This window comes from Augochlora pura, chromosome 2, assembly GCF_028453695.1.
Source record: "Augochlora pura isolate Apur16 chromosome 2, APUR_v2.2.1, whole genome shotgun sequence".
Lineage (NCBI taxonomy): Eukaryota > Metazoa > Arthropoda > Insecta > Hymenoptera > Halictidae > Augochlora > Augochlora pura.
Window position 1 is genome coordinate 21896229 of NC_135773.1, and position 13222 is coordinate 21909450.

Genomic DNA, 13222 nt, shown 5'->3' on the forward strand with positions numbered 1-13222 from the left:
CGAGGGGCGAGGGGCGAGGGGGCGAAGAAGCTTTAATTTCGTACGACCGGTCGTTCATTTGTAATGCTAATTAAGGGTGCTTCCCGGTGTCGGCCGCGATACATCGCGGGAAATTAAAGACCGGCATCCCGGGGCCGATTTGCATTCTACCATTGACTCTCTGTTTTCTATTTCCTGGCGGTACTCGTGCGTGTAAAGTTTTACGCGCCGCTTCGTCCTCTCGACGGGCGAAGCTTTACGATCCCGTGCTTCCTTTTTTTTACTGTTCCGAAGGAAAGCGAACCCCTCTTTGCCGCAGGTTTCTCGCGTTCAATCTGGCGCTGTTACTCGGCCGGTGTTCGTCGAAGTCGCCGAATTCGGAGCTGGCCGAGATCCTTCACCGACCGATCCGGGCCCTCACGTTCCCGGAAGAGAGCACCAGCGGCGTAAGTACGACAAGCCGGTTGCTTTCCCGGTTTAGAAACACTTCTGCGATTTAAAGTGTGATCTGGAGAACCGAGAGAATTGATCTGGAGATTGAGAGAATTGATCTGGAGATTGAGAGAATTGATTCCTTTATTTAGGTGAAATATGCACCGTTTTGTTCTATGATTTGTTGCCATTTTAAAGGTACCTTCATAATGCCTCTCTCGTAGAAGTCTTGGCCCATATTAGCGAAAGATCGATCTTTCAGAGGTTTCATGGTCGATCTTTAGCTAAATTAAAGGATTAAAACAATGCGCTCGAACGTGGATTTGCTGCTGAAATTCTGAAAACGCGCGGGACAGCGAAACAATTGAGAAAGAAGTTTCTGAAAAATAAGTCGACGTGTGTTTATTTTAGTTGTTCCTGGCGTTGGCGGTGCCCCTGGAGGACCCATACAAATCGATCTCCATCGCGAACTTTTTCGAAGCCACCTACGTTCTACCAACGAACGTAACCGACGAGCATTTCTGGACGCAGACCGAACTGGCGAGGAAGAGGAGAAGCGTCGGCAGAAATCTGGACAGAGCCACGATCTACCAGGTCATCGAGAATAAATTCATCAGGTGAATTCGCGACTGATATATTATTAAATATTCGATATAAAAGATATAATATATAAAGTATAAGATATAGAAGATATGAAGTATAAGATATAAAAGATATAGTATATGAAATATAAGATATAGTATATGAAATATAAGATATAGTATATGAAATATAAGATATAGTATATGAAATATAAGATATAGTATATGAAATATAAGATAAATGATATAATATATAAAGTACAAGATATGAATGATATAATATATAAAATACAAATATTGTTTAGAAATATTAGCTTTTTTAAATCGAAATAAAATTTGATCTTCAACCATCGATATTTAAATATTAAGATAAAAATTGGCATGCAATAAATATATATTTTCTTTCTTTTAGACGAATATACGAACGAATATATTTATGAGTTTCGCGTCTTAACAAATTTAGAAATATTAGTATAACATTTTTCGTTAGCTATGCCAATATACATAATTATACAGTATGTATATAGCGTCGAAATGGAAATATTAAAATAACTAGATCGATCTTCTTGAAAATGGACTTCCACCACTATACTATATATATTATACTATATTCAACCACTCGAAATAAACGACTCATATCGGTAACTAACAACTGTGCTTCTTTTAATAAAATTTCTCTACACTCGAATATAAGCAATTTTAAAATATGTCGCGTGTTATATTTATTTATTCAACAGTATAAATTATATATTTTCCGGTTGGTCTTCAGCAACCGATTTTCTTTACCGTAGAAGACCGATGGCCGTTGTTTAAGCTGTCGGCCACGTTTTGCATCGCGTTCGCGCGGAAACGGCGCTGCTGACGAACGAACGAACGAACGAACGAAACTGTTACGCGCGCACAGAAACGTATAGACACCACGTACAGACACTGTGACCTAGAAGTCGCGCAGTGGGTCAGAGACGGTCTTATTTTATTTTTCGCTTTGCTTCCCCGGTTTTCCTGCGCAGCTACGGGTATCAGGGTCACGAGTGTCTGCTGAGGGCAATTTGCGAAACTTCGGAGCATTCCCTGAGACATAACGGGCTCATCGGCGACATTCTGCACGTGATCTTCACGTAAGTTTCCCCTAACGTTTCCTAATCCGCTGAACGGCGAACTACTTCGCGGCGCGATTCACTCGCGCGGTTCGCGGCCATAAGTGCGCAGCGCGAATAGGGAGGGCAGAGTCAAATTTTACAAATTCGATGAAATTCGATGAAATTCGACTAAATTCGATGAAATTCGATGAAACGATGAAATATTCGTTTGAAATTATGTTGTAAAAATAGTAAGTTTATTATAGAATTTATTAAAATTATAATAAATTTATTATGAACAAATTGTTTATTTTATTTGAATTGCGTAGAGCTTACCCTTGATTTTTTGGAATATTGTCGAACTTTGTAGAATTGTATATAGAGATTGGCTATTTCTATACTTTACGGAGATTGGTTATTTTTTATATTTTTTAGAGATTGGTTATTTCTATATTATATAGAGATTAATTATTTCTATACTTTATAGAGATTTATTATTTCTATATTATATAGAGATTAATTATTTCTATATTTTATAGAGATTGGTTGTTTCGAATCAGATTACTAGACTATACCTATATCACATAGAGCACAGTGAACGAACTTTGTGAAAGACGAAGATGGCGAAGAAATTTGAAAATTGTTACAAGAATGGAGAAGGAGGAAATGTCGAACGTGTCTAGAAAATGTTGTTGCAGCATTTATATTAAACAAGTCAACACATTTACCGAATGATGAAAAGACATATAGCTAGTTTTCGAATGGAGTAAATAACAAGTAAATTTGATCTTAATTCTTATAGAATTGACTGTGTTAAAAATTCCACGCGAGATCCACTAAATTAATAAATTATTAATTCATTCTAAATCGAGAGCAAATGGAATTCTTCTGTTATCAAAGTCTAGAAACGGGAATAAATAAAGGCAAGACAAAGAAGAAAAATTATCTGGCCCTATTAAGGACATAACCTGACATAACCTCTTAGGTACGACGCAGCATTATAGCGGCTTTCGCGAATATTTCGTACCTTGCTCAAACGTATTATTAATGATTAAAGTAAACGATTAAAATAAAAGTGTATATATACAATACACTAACTTGAAAATTGTTACATAAGACTAGAATATATACATGTATATATATACATATGTATATATGTATACATATGTATATATGTATACATATGTATAGCTAATACAATATGTAGCTACACCAAAAAAATATATATTAAGAGAAATGGTAAATAATTACAAAAAACTTCCTTCCTAAAATCCAACCGTACCCAAGAGGTTAAGAACAAATAAATACTAGTCACCGCAACGCGAAAGAAATCTTACTAAAAATTATTTAAAAAAAGCATCGCACGCGTGCGCGCAGCGGTCTCGAAATAAAATCTGGTAAATTCGACGGTAATAGTAACGGTGATATTCAAAACCGTTTCAACCCCTGTCTCGAAGCCGCTCATCACGTCGTCGTGGTGTCAGGTCCACGACCGGCGCGAGCCATTGTTCCCGCGGAGAGCGTATAACGGCGTGTCGGGCGAAAGGACTCCGCTCGGAAATTTTCGTCGGCGCGACCTCCTTTTCCCGCGCGACGGCGATGGAAAAGAACAAATTACAGCCGGAGACCTTTTTCGGGCGGTCGAAGGCGGCGCAAATTGGAGTAGATACACAGGGGCCGTGTAGAAAAGTAAATTTGGTTTAGCATTCTCGCTTCACCCTCCTCCTCCCCCCGCTGTCAGCCAACTCTTCCTTCCGTTCGCGGAGCGACCGTGCCCGTTCCCGCGCGCTCGCGCGCGCTGCTCTTGCACCCCTGTGCAGCTTCGTTGCACGCGCGTGTGCGAGGAAGAGAGTCGTACACGCGCGAACTTATATACGTGTGTACGAACGAGAGTTGTACAGGTGTGCAAACTAGCGTTGTACACGTGCGCGCTCGCGAGCTTTAACGCGTGTGCGAGAGCAGGCTTGCGCGCGTGTGTGGGCGCGTTCGCGGGAGGACCATCACGGGTGGATAAACTCTCGAGCCAGGGACGTATGAATAAAAAAAGAGGACCCGCAGGCGGCCCGTGACGGCGCATTGTCGTCGTCCTCCGCGTCGACGACGTCCTATATCCTCCTCGTCGGGGAATTTCCGAGCGGTTTCCCGGCCACGGGGAAGAAAATGGACCGGCCCGGGCGGGGAGCGCGCGAGCCTGTATTAGAACTAGGACCGTCGAGAACGTTCTTTCTCCCGCGCTTTTTCGATCATTTATGGAGCGGGCCGGGTCCCGCGCGCGCGTTTCTCCTTCGGCGTGGTTGCGGCCGTTTACACGATTCGGCCGAGCCAACGGAGCCCCCTTCGAGGCGGGCACACGAAACCGGCTCCCCCGGCTTTTGATCCGCGATCGTCTCTCGGCTTATACGGACGCTTCGGAGCCCATTTTCTCGCGAGGGGAACTTGCTATAGGGTATGTTGCTTTGCGATAGGGCGCGTTGCTTTTAGAACGGCGATCTATGAAAGTTGTAACGCGCGGTCCTGTTTCGCTGCGTTACGGCTGTGAAGGAGGAAAGGATTAACCAGTTAAGTGTGTTTGACGACTATACAGGGTGTTTCATAGGTATGCATAATTTTGCATAATTTTTTTTATTGACGATGAACCATCGTTATCGACGATTAGAATTTTATTTCATTTATCTCCCATGTTTGAATTTTCGATCGAAAAGAGGAAAATGTTTCGCGGTTTAATCTGCAGACTTCGAGATCGATGCTTCCGCTTTAACCCTTGCACTATCGCTCATTTCGTGCTGTGACGATTAACACTTGTACGTACTTAATAATTTTCCTATATATATATAATACAATATTTTCTATATTGTCTGTATTTATCCTCCATTTCTTTACTATATAAGATATTAATTCAAGAATTAATTTTTACTTCGACATAGAAGAAATTAACCCTTTGCACTCGAATCCATTTCAACCACAAATCTAATATAATTTTTTCTGGCTTCTATTTTATGTAACAATATTTATTTTATGCATATGAAATTGAGTCTCGTGACTCATATAATAGTTACACCTTTTACAATTTTTAAACTTAAGCTTTGGCAATGTCTATTAATAAAATAATTGTAAAATAATTATAAAATAATTTTGGAATGTATTGTCAGGTTATGTCAGGTATTTTATTACAGTAATTTTTTCATTCATTTAATTCATATTTAGTAAATCTTGCATAAAATCTTCACCACAAACCTGACTCGTTATTATATATGCAAAGGGTTAAAAAGGGAACATACCCCGTCACCGATTTCCCTGCCAAAAACATTTCCAAATAACTATTATTATTCCCTGTCCCGTGATCGCCGGGCGACATCTGCGCCGGCGTAACGCCCGCCGCGCCGTCGTCGATTTCCATGGGATCTGTAATTTTGAAAGCTCGGCCGTATCCAAAAGCGATGTATTCTTTTGTAAAGGCGGCTCTATTCGATCGCGCCGCGCGCGCCGGGACGAACGAGAAAAATCCGTTCGTCCTCTATACAATTTTTCGCTTTACGGCGAACGGCGCGCGATACGGAAGCCGCGCGTTAAATTATTATCGCGAGAGCCACGGAAAGAACGTTCGCGCAAAGTTTCCCTCTCGGCGGGGCAAAGGAACCGGGCGGTGATTCATGAAAGAAAAACCGCGCGGCCCAAGGAAAAGAAACCGGGAAACGCGGACCAAGAGAAACAGAGGCTGGAGGAAAAAGACGACGGGGGTGCTGAGGAGAGGGGAAAAGGAGAGAGAGAGAGGGAGAGAGAGAGGGTCGAAAGAGAGCGGGTTTCGCGAAGAAAATAAAAATTGCAGATGAGGTTTGTTTTGCCGTTGAAGTTGTTATCGCGAAGGGGAGACGGCCGCGGGATGCATTGTCCTTTCCTAGGGAAAACTCCTTCGTCCGGTCTCACGGGTAATTTGACGGAATAGCACCCGGCTAAGAAGGTATGAAAAAACCATGGGCGAGTGGACTGGTTATTTTCTCGTCTCTCGTCCGCGGATGTGTCGTCGTCTACGTGCCATCCCCCATCTGTACCATTGTTCGCTTGAAATTCCAATGTTTATGCATTTATTTACGACGACGCGCTCGCGCTGGTTAACGAAGTTCGCTTCGGCCGAATATGTAAAATGTGCTCGTTGTTATCTAATTTAGAAACTGCTTGAACATATTCGCCTCTGTGCGCGTACTCGCTTGATGCTCAATTTCAATGATAATTGTAATCACTTTTAATTCGTTCCTACCCTTTCGTATAATAAGCAAATTAAACGAAGCGGTATTTGTGAGCATTTGTATAGTGTGTTTAACCTCTTTAGAGATGAATTTTTATGGTAGGGAGTGATCTATTTAATTGCTTCTTTTTTATTTATCATGTACTGATTCCCATTGTTTTTACATTGGAATAATTATAATTGTATGCCATTATTACTTGTTTCTATCGTCCAAAAATTCCCTCTGCGAAATGGAAGAAGGTAATAGAGTAGAACGGTTCATATATAATAAGATAAATCAACTCTGATTAATAAATATTGTTTATTGATTTCGCATGAGAAAAGGAAGGAACTTATGGTACACTTTAATACTTTCCAAATTGCCATGTCATAACCTTAATATCACATAATTGCTATGACATAACCTTAATATCATATACTTGTTGACATAACCTTAATATCACAGAATTTCTATGACATAACCTTAATATCATACAATTGCTACGACATAACCTTAATATCATATAATTGCTATGCTACAACCCTAATACCATACAATTGCTATGCCACAACCCTAATACCATACAATTGCCATAATAATCTCAAACAAAAAACATCGTCTACTGATTCCTCATCAAAAAAAGAAATAAACTTATGTTACACCCTAATACTCGCTCTTCAAATCTCTGCGACATTATTGCAATTACATTTACAGTATGCGCAACTAATTCTTGCTATTTGTCAATTATTTTGCACTACTTGACAAAGCGTCGCGTCGAAGTATCGTCGAGGTATTACGACGTCGCAGCGAGTTCCGGATCGAGAGAAGTTAAAGTGCACGCGCCGCAAAGGGTCCCCCGTAATAAACGAATTTCTATTTTCGAGATTCCAGCTGCTGTAGACCGTTCTACGAAATTTTATATTTGCATTAAACATGCGCGGTTTAAATGAAGCCAACGAATAAACGAACAAGAGAGAAAGAGAGAGAGAGAGAGAGGGAGAGAGAGTCCGGGGTCACCCGCTCGCGAAGTAATTGCTGCAGCTACCGTAAAGGATCGGCGTTTCCCTCGAGGGTGTCCTCCTCGAGAAAGAAAGAAAAAGAGAGAGAGAGAGGAGAGAGAAAATTTTCAAAATTGTACTGGCAAACAACGTTTGTTCTCGCGGATCGCTATTCGTTTCTCCTTTGACCCTGGGTCCGGAGCGAATTTTGCAACAAACGGAAGCACACATTCTCTCTCTCCCCCTCCTTTTCTCTCTGCTTTTCTCTCTCGGGTCCACGTGTCACGGGTCAGGTATTTTTAAGCAACCCGGCACGCTCTGATAACAAAATCGCATTGTTTTTCGAGGACCCACCCCTTTTCGGAGCGGTCCTTTCTCCGCGATAAAACGGGAAGAAGAAGCATGGCGCTCTTCTCTTGCCTGTCCGCGATTTCCTCGCATTTCTCGGGGAAATGCGAGTTCGGGTTCGAGTTCGATTGTTTCTGAAATCGAGTCTGATCCGACTTCGGACAGAGATGGGCTACTTTTGCGATGGTAGATGATACGCGGAATCGTAACGTGGCACGGTGGAGTACATAACCTAGATATATCGTTATATATCGTATATATTTTATCGTTACGATATATATAATTATATTATAAATTTAATTATTAATTTATCTAAGAATTATTACACGACCCAAACGCTACAATTGAAAACTATTGCTGTTCTAAATTAACAAATTATTTGTCGGTTCTTTCAATTCTTTAATAAATTATTTAGAAACTATAGTAATTTCATCCATGATTCATATAATTGTTTAGCTTAACAGATATTGAAAGAAAATTATGGAGATTCTTTTAGACACAGTTTAGTCACTGAAAGGCTTGCTAATAATAATAAAATAATATTATTAGTAACAACGATCTTATCCATGTTTCGTAAAATTATTTAGCTTAACAAATATTAAAAGAAAATTACAGAAATCGGAAGGCTCAATCATTTCAAATTGATTCGCGACATGAATTCTCGCTCATTAAATGAATTATATTGAAAATAATAAGTAACGGGTTACAAGTTCCGCGTTGCTTCCAGTAAGTGCGGATGCTTTCTAAGAAGAGTTTTGAGCTTTTGCTTAACATAAATTTTTCCGTAACGTGTTTTTAAGAACTGGAAAATTGTATAAATATAGCGGGGGCGGTCTTACAGATGGCAAGAGAAACTCCGTTTATTTCCATCCAATTTTCTCCGCGGAACCTGCAGCAAATCCTCAATTACGCTCCACCTTTTAACCTTTTAAGGCAACATTGAATTCCGAGTGGTTTTAAGCTCTCGCCCCGACTGACCTGGAATTCCTTAGATTCAATTTCTGGATGAACCCCGCGGTGACGCTGAACAGAAATTTCGAAGCATCGGAATTGCCGCAGAATCCGCTATAACGACGTTCATTCTTATTTTTGATCTACTATTTTCTTCATCGTTCGGGCGATAAATCTGGTACCATGGTATTGCCAGCGAATGCTGCCACTTTGTCGATATTTATGGCAGTCGCCTCTTTTCTTCGTTATTTTCGTAAACATATTCTGTTTATGCGGTATTAATGATATATATTTATAAAAGGTTCTTTGCCAAGGCATTGTAAAATTTAGGAGACGATTAATTGGCTTTCGTATTCTAAATTATTTGGATTAATATAGTGCGACAACTTCTTTTCAGTTAATTATTTTATAATTATTTCATAACTATTAAGCTTCTCTTAAGCTAGTAACTCGGTCGTTAAAAATGCTGTTTTTAAACTTGTCGACGTATAAATTTGTTGCAATTTAGATCATTGTGCTATAGGACATGAGATAAGAATTGTGTTATAACTCATTTGATAGGTCTTGATCTTAGGTATCACGTTGTAGTGATGATGAAAGTATATGCTATTTATTGTAATAATTTTCGCACCCTATTTTATGAAAATCAGTGTTCGACAACTTCGTCTAATTAAAAAATTCTGCACTGTAAAAAAGTAGTAAGATTGCCAACAGTTCTTAATATCTACCCTAAATGCATAAATATCTGCAAGCTAATTTACATTAACCCTTCTAAAACCCTATCTCCCTTCACCTCTTCATCGAATCTTTTGAAACAAATAAAATATTCAAATTGGCCAATCAATTAGAATTATTGCAATTTTTAAAATATTACTCCATTTTGACACTGAATATTTTACATTGTTTCTTAAAAAATGGGACACTTTCAAAAGTAAAAGCTACATACCGCGAAAACCGCCATCTCGAAAAGTGCATTAAAAAGCGTCGTCTTTTATTTACTCTCCGATGAAACGTCAATTCACTTTTCCGTGGCCCCGCGGCACACGTAAGATACACCGCGCAACCACCACATAGAGACAGCGTGCGCACACATATCCGCATTGTCCGCGACCCTACAACAATAGAACGTTTCCAGCAAACCGAGCTTCTCCGGTGCTCAAAGTCAATAAACCCGTACTAAGATCGAACGAGTTCCCGAGAACTACAAAATTGGAAGGCCCTCGAAGGGGGAAAAGACTCCTCCTAGACCGCTCTATTGTGCTACGTCGCGGTTCCCGGCGAACACAACCAATCATTCTCGGCCTTACGTTTTCTTTTCTCTTCCGGGGGACACTCGAGGCCGCTCTCGATTACCGAAAAAAAAATCGCCGGCATTAAATTGGCCAGAAGGAACAAGGGTCCCCGCGACGGCGGCGACTTAATGGCCGTTCGTTAACGAGTACGTCCCGCGATACGCGGGCGGAGCTCGTTACCCTGGCCCCGGTATCGCGGATGAGAAGAAGAGAAAGCCCTCCCTCCCCTTATTATCGTCCGCGCACGGTATGCACGTGCACGCCTATACACACGTAGAAAAAGCCACGGCCGCTTGTTGTTTTCAGACCGACGAGCTCGCGACACGAGGAACTGCCGCAGGACATTCTTCAAGCTGAAGCGGTCGGACGTAATGGAGGCTGCTCGAAGTACCAACCGCAATGCCCCGTGGGACTCTTCGACTTGATTGGAGTCCTCGGCTGAGCCCTGAAAAATCCAGAGCCACCGCGGCGCGGCGCGGCACCGCCGTCGCGGCCGCCATCCCCCCTCGCCGAGTAAACAGTTCGATTTTATGCCTCCGCTTCGGACCGGCTCCACTCGACGAACACTCAAGGATTCCGGGGCTATTGTGTACTCGGCTGATTGATCGACTCGTATCTCGCCTTGTATCTTCTCCTAAGAACGCAAAGCGAGGGGAGGACCGAAAAGAAACCCTATCGATTCGAAACACTCCGGTGAGACCGCGACGATCTTGCCCTCTCCTCCTCCTCCTCCTCCTCCACCCGCGCGCTGTGTAACTCGTCTCTCTGACCCGGACCGACCCCGAACCCTACTCCTGACCGACCGAGGTCTCGACGCGAAGCCCATCGAAGTTAAAGCCGGATATTTTCGAACGACAACTTCGCCAAGTTTACGGAAAGTTTCGCGAGGGTGTTCAAAGGTAGTTAAAGTACGCGCGCGTGATAAGTCGCGTTAAGAGCGTTCCCGCGGATTCGATGTTCCGGTTGCGTTCACGTCTTCCATGTGTCAGAGATCATTTGACGAATTTTCGTGGATTGTACGCGTAGAAATGCGTCTTCATGTTTCTCCTTTGAATTCTTTGCCGTCGCGTTCATTTTAACCCTTCGCAGTCGGAGACATATTAATTTGATAATTCAAAATGTTTTCTCAAACTTGCAGCGTTTCTGACAATTGTAGTCACGACAAGTTATAGTACAGCATAGTAAGCTATAGTACAGCATAGTAAGTTATAGTACAGTATAGTAAGCTATAGTAACGTACTAAGTAAATTATAGTACAGTGTAGTAAGCTATAGTAACGTAGTAAGTAAGTTATAGTGCAGTATAGTAAGCTATAGTAACGTAGTAAGTAAGTTATAGTGCAGTATAGTAAGCTATAGTAACGTAGTAAGTAAGTTATAGTAACGTGGTAAGTAAGTTATAGTACAGTATAGTAAGTCATAGTACAGTATAGTAAATTATAGTACAGTACAGTAAGCTATAGTACAGTATAGTAAATTATAGTACAATATAGTAAGTTATAGTACAGTACAGTAAGTTATAATACAGTACAGTAAGTTATAGTACAGTATAGTAAGTCACAGTACAGTATACTAAGTCATAGTACAGTATAATAAGTTATAATACAGCATATAAGACATTTAAAATTATATATTACACATAAAATGCATCAATTTTTAAAATACATGGAACACTGTTCCTCGATTCACTGAAAAATTCCAAATTCCCTAAACGTCTTGTAATTTCGAATTCGCGATTTCCCTCTCCGCAAACACGGTGATCAGAAGTGGCCGAAGATCCGGCGGAGGCCGAAGTCGCCGGTCAAGGAAAGTTTGCCTGACCACTTGGGCCGTTTCTCCCGAGCCTGAAAGCTGTCGCCCGGGATCTTTACGAGCAAGTATCGAAGATTTCTTTGAGTAGGTCTCGAGAGAAACTCTCGCGCACGGGGTCTCTAAGGTCCCGTGGAATTTAAACGTTTTACCAGCCGGGGCGCGCACGCCTGTCGCGGAACTGTTTAAGATGTTTGGGTAACTTTCGAGCTTTTCAGCGGGGCGCGGCGATGCGCGTCCCGCTTGAATCGTCGCTTTCCTTGGCAGGCTTGACTCGATTAAAACTCCGTAGAACCGAATTCGTTGCGAGGCTCGCGTCGCACCGAGTCGCGCCTTCCTGAAAGACGTTGTCGCAACAAGGCGACCGTCGACGGCTCGATTTGGCCCACACGGCTGTCGACTTCGTACTTGTCATATTCAATCTTCTTTGCCAAAGAGACGCGACTTTAAAAGACAACTCCGTTCACGGTGTTACGCCCCTTCCCCTTCTCCGTTCGGTTGTTACTTTATCAAGCGAGTCGTGCGTAGTTCCATTAACGATCCAATGTTATTAAGGGGATATATTTTGCGCGCGCGTCGAGGAGATCGCGTGCAACTCGTTGAAATGCAAATGCGTGTGCGTTGGCGGCGGCGTGGCAATCGAGTTAGATGTTTAAGTTGTAAATTGCTGGTTCCAGGCAATGCGGCTGCTTTTGAGTTGCTGATTGACCGAGACGTCGGCTTCTAACACGGTTGGAAAGTTTCGAAGTCGTACTAATACTTTGCGAATAATGGAATATACGACGGCGACCGTTTATGTACAGTAGAGGGTGCGAGCTTACGTACGATTGGTCGAATTAAATGTTATTGATCGAAGTTATACGGAAAATTTGGAAATTGTTCTAATTGTACAAATTGTATAAATTATTGTAATAGTATGAATTTTATACATTTTATAAATTGTTGTAATTGTACGAATGGTATACATTATTGTAGTTGTTTAAATTGCTGTAATTGTACAAATTGTTGTAATTGTACAAATTGCATAAATTGTGCAAATTGTATAAATCATTGTAATTGTATCAATTATTGTAATTGTACAAATTGGTATAAATTGTGCAAACTGCATAAATCGTACAAATTGTATAAATTGTTGCAATTGTACAAAATGCATAAACAGTCAAATAAAATAAAAGCAGGTGAAAATCCTAAATCGGCACGTTCATCTGGCTAATTTGTTCCACAATTTGTTATGTAATTGAACTGAAGAATATTTGTCAGTGCCATTTGCACTAAACGTTCGTTGTCGAGTGACTAGTAAAATGCTTTTCAATAGCACGTTATGCGAACCATATGATGCAAAATTTCACAGGATGTCGTGCAGATAATGTATTCCGTGAAACGTATAATACAATATTGTATTCGCGACATGTCGCGCACGATATACAATACAGGCGTACGTACACTACATTATTACATAACGCGCATATTTTATGTTACAAACATGAAATATTTATAGTATAAATAATCGCGTACTGTCGAAATGCGGTTC

At 41.1% G+C, this 13222-nt stretch overlaps 1 protein-coding gene across 1 annotated transcript in view; it reads left to right on the top strand.

Annotated features, from left to right (window-relative positions):
• LOC144478303 (uncharacterized) overlaps positions 1–10325 on the top strand; it is a 16284-nt gene extending 5959 nt beyond the window's left edge. Inside the window, exons 2-5 of the mRNA XM_078196071.1 lie at positions 299–425; positions 823–1028; positions 2003–2110; positions 10190–10325. Of these exons, the coding sequence (XP_078052197.1) occupies positions 299–425; positions 823–1028; positions 2003–2110; positions 10190–10325 (577 nt within the window). The remainder of the gene's footprint in view (positions 1–298; positions 426–822; positions 1029–2002; positions 2111–10189) is intronic.
• The last annotated feature ends 2897 nt before the right edge of the window (positions 10326–13222 follow it).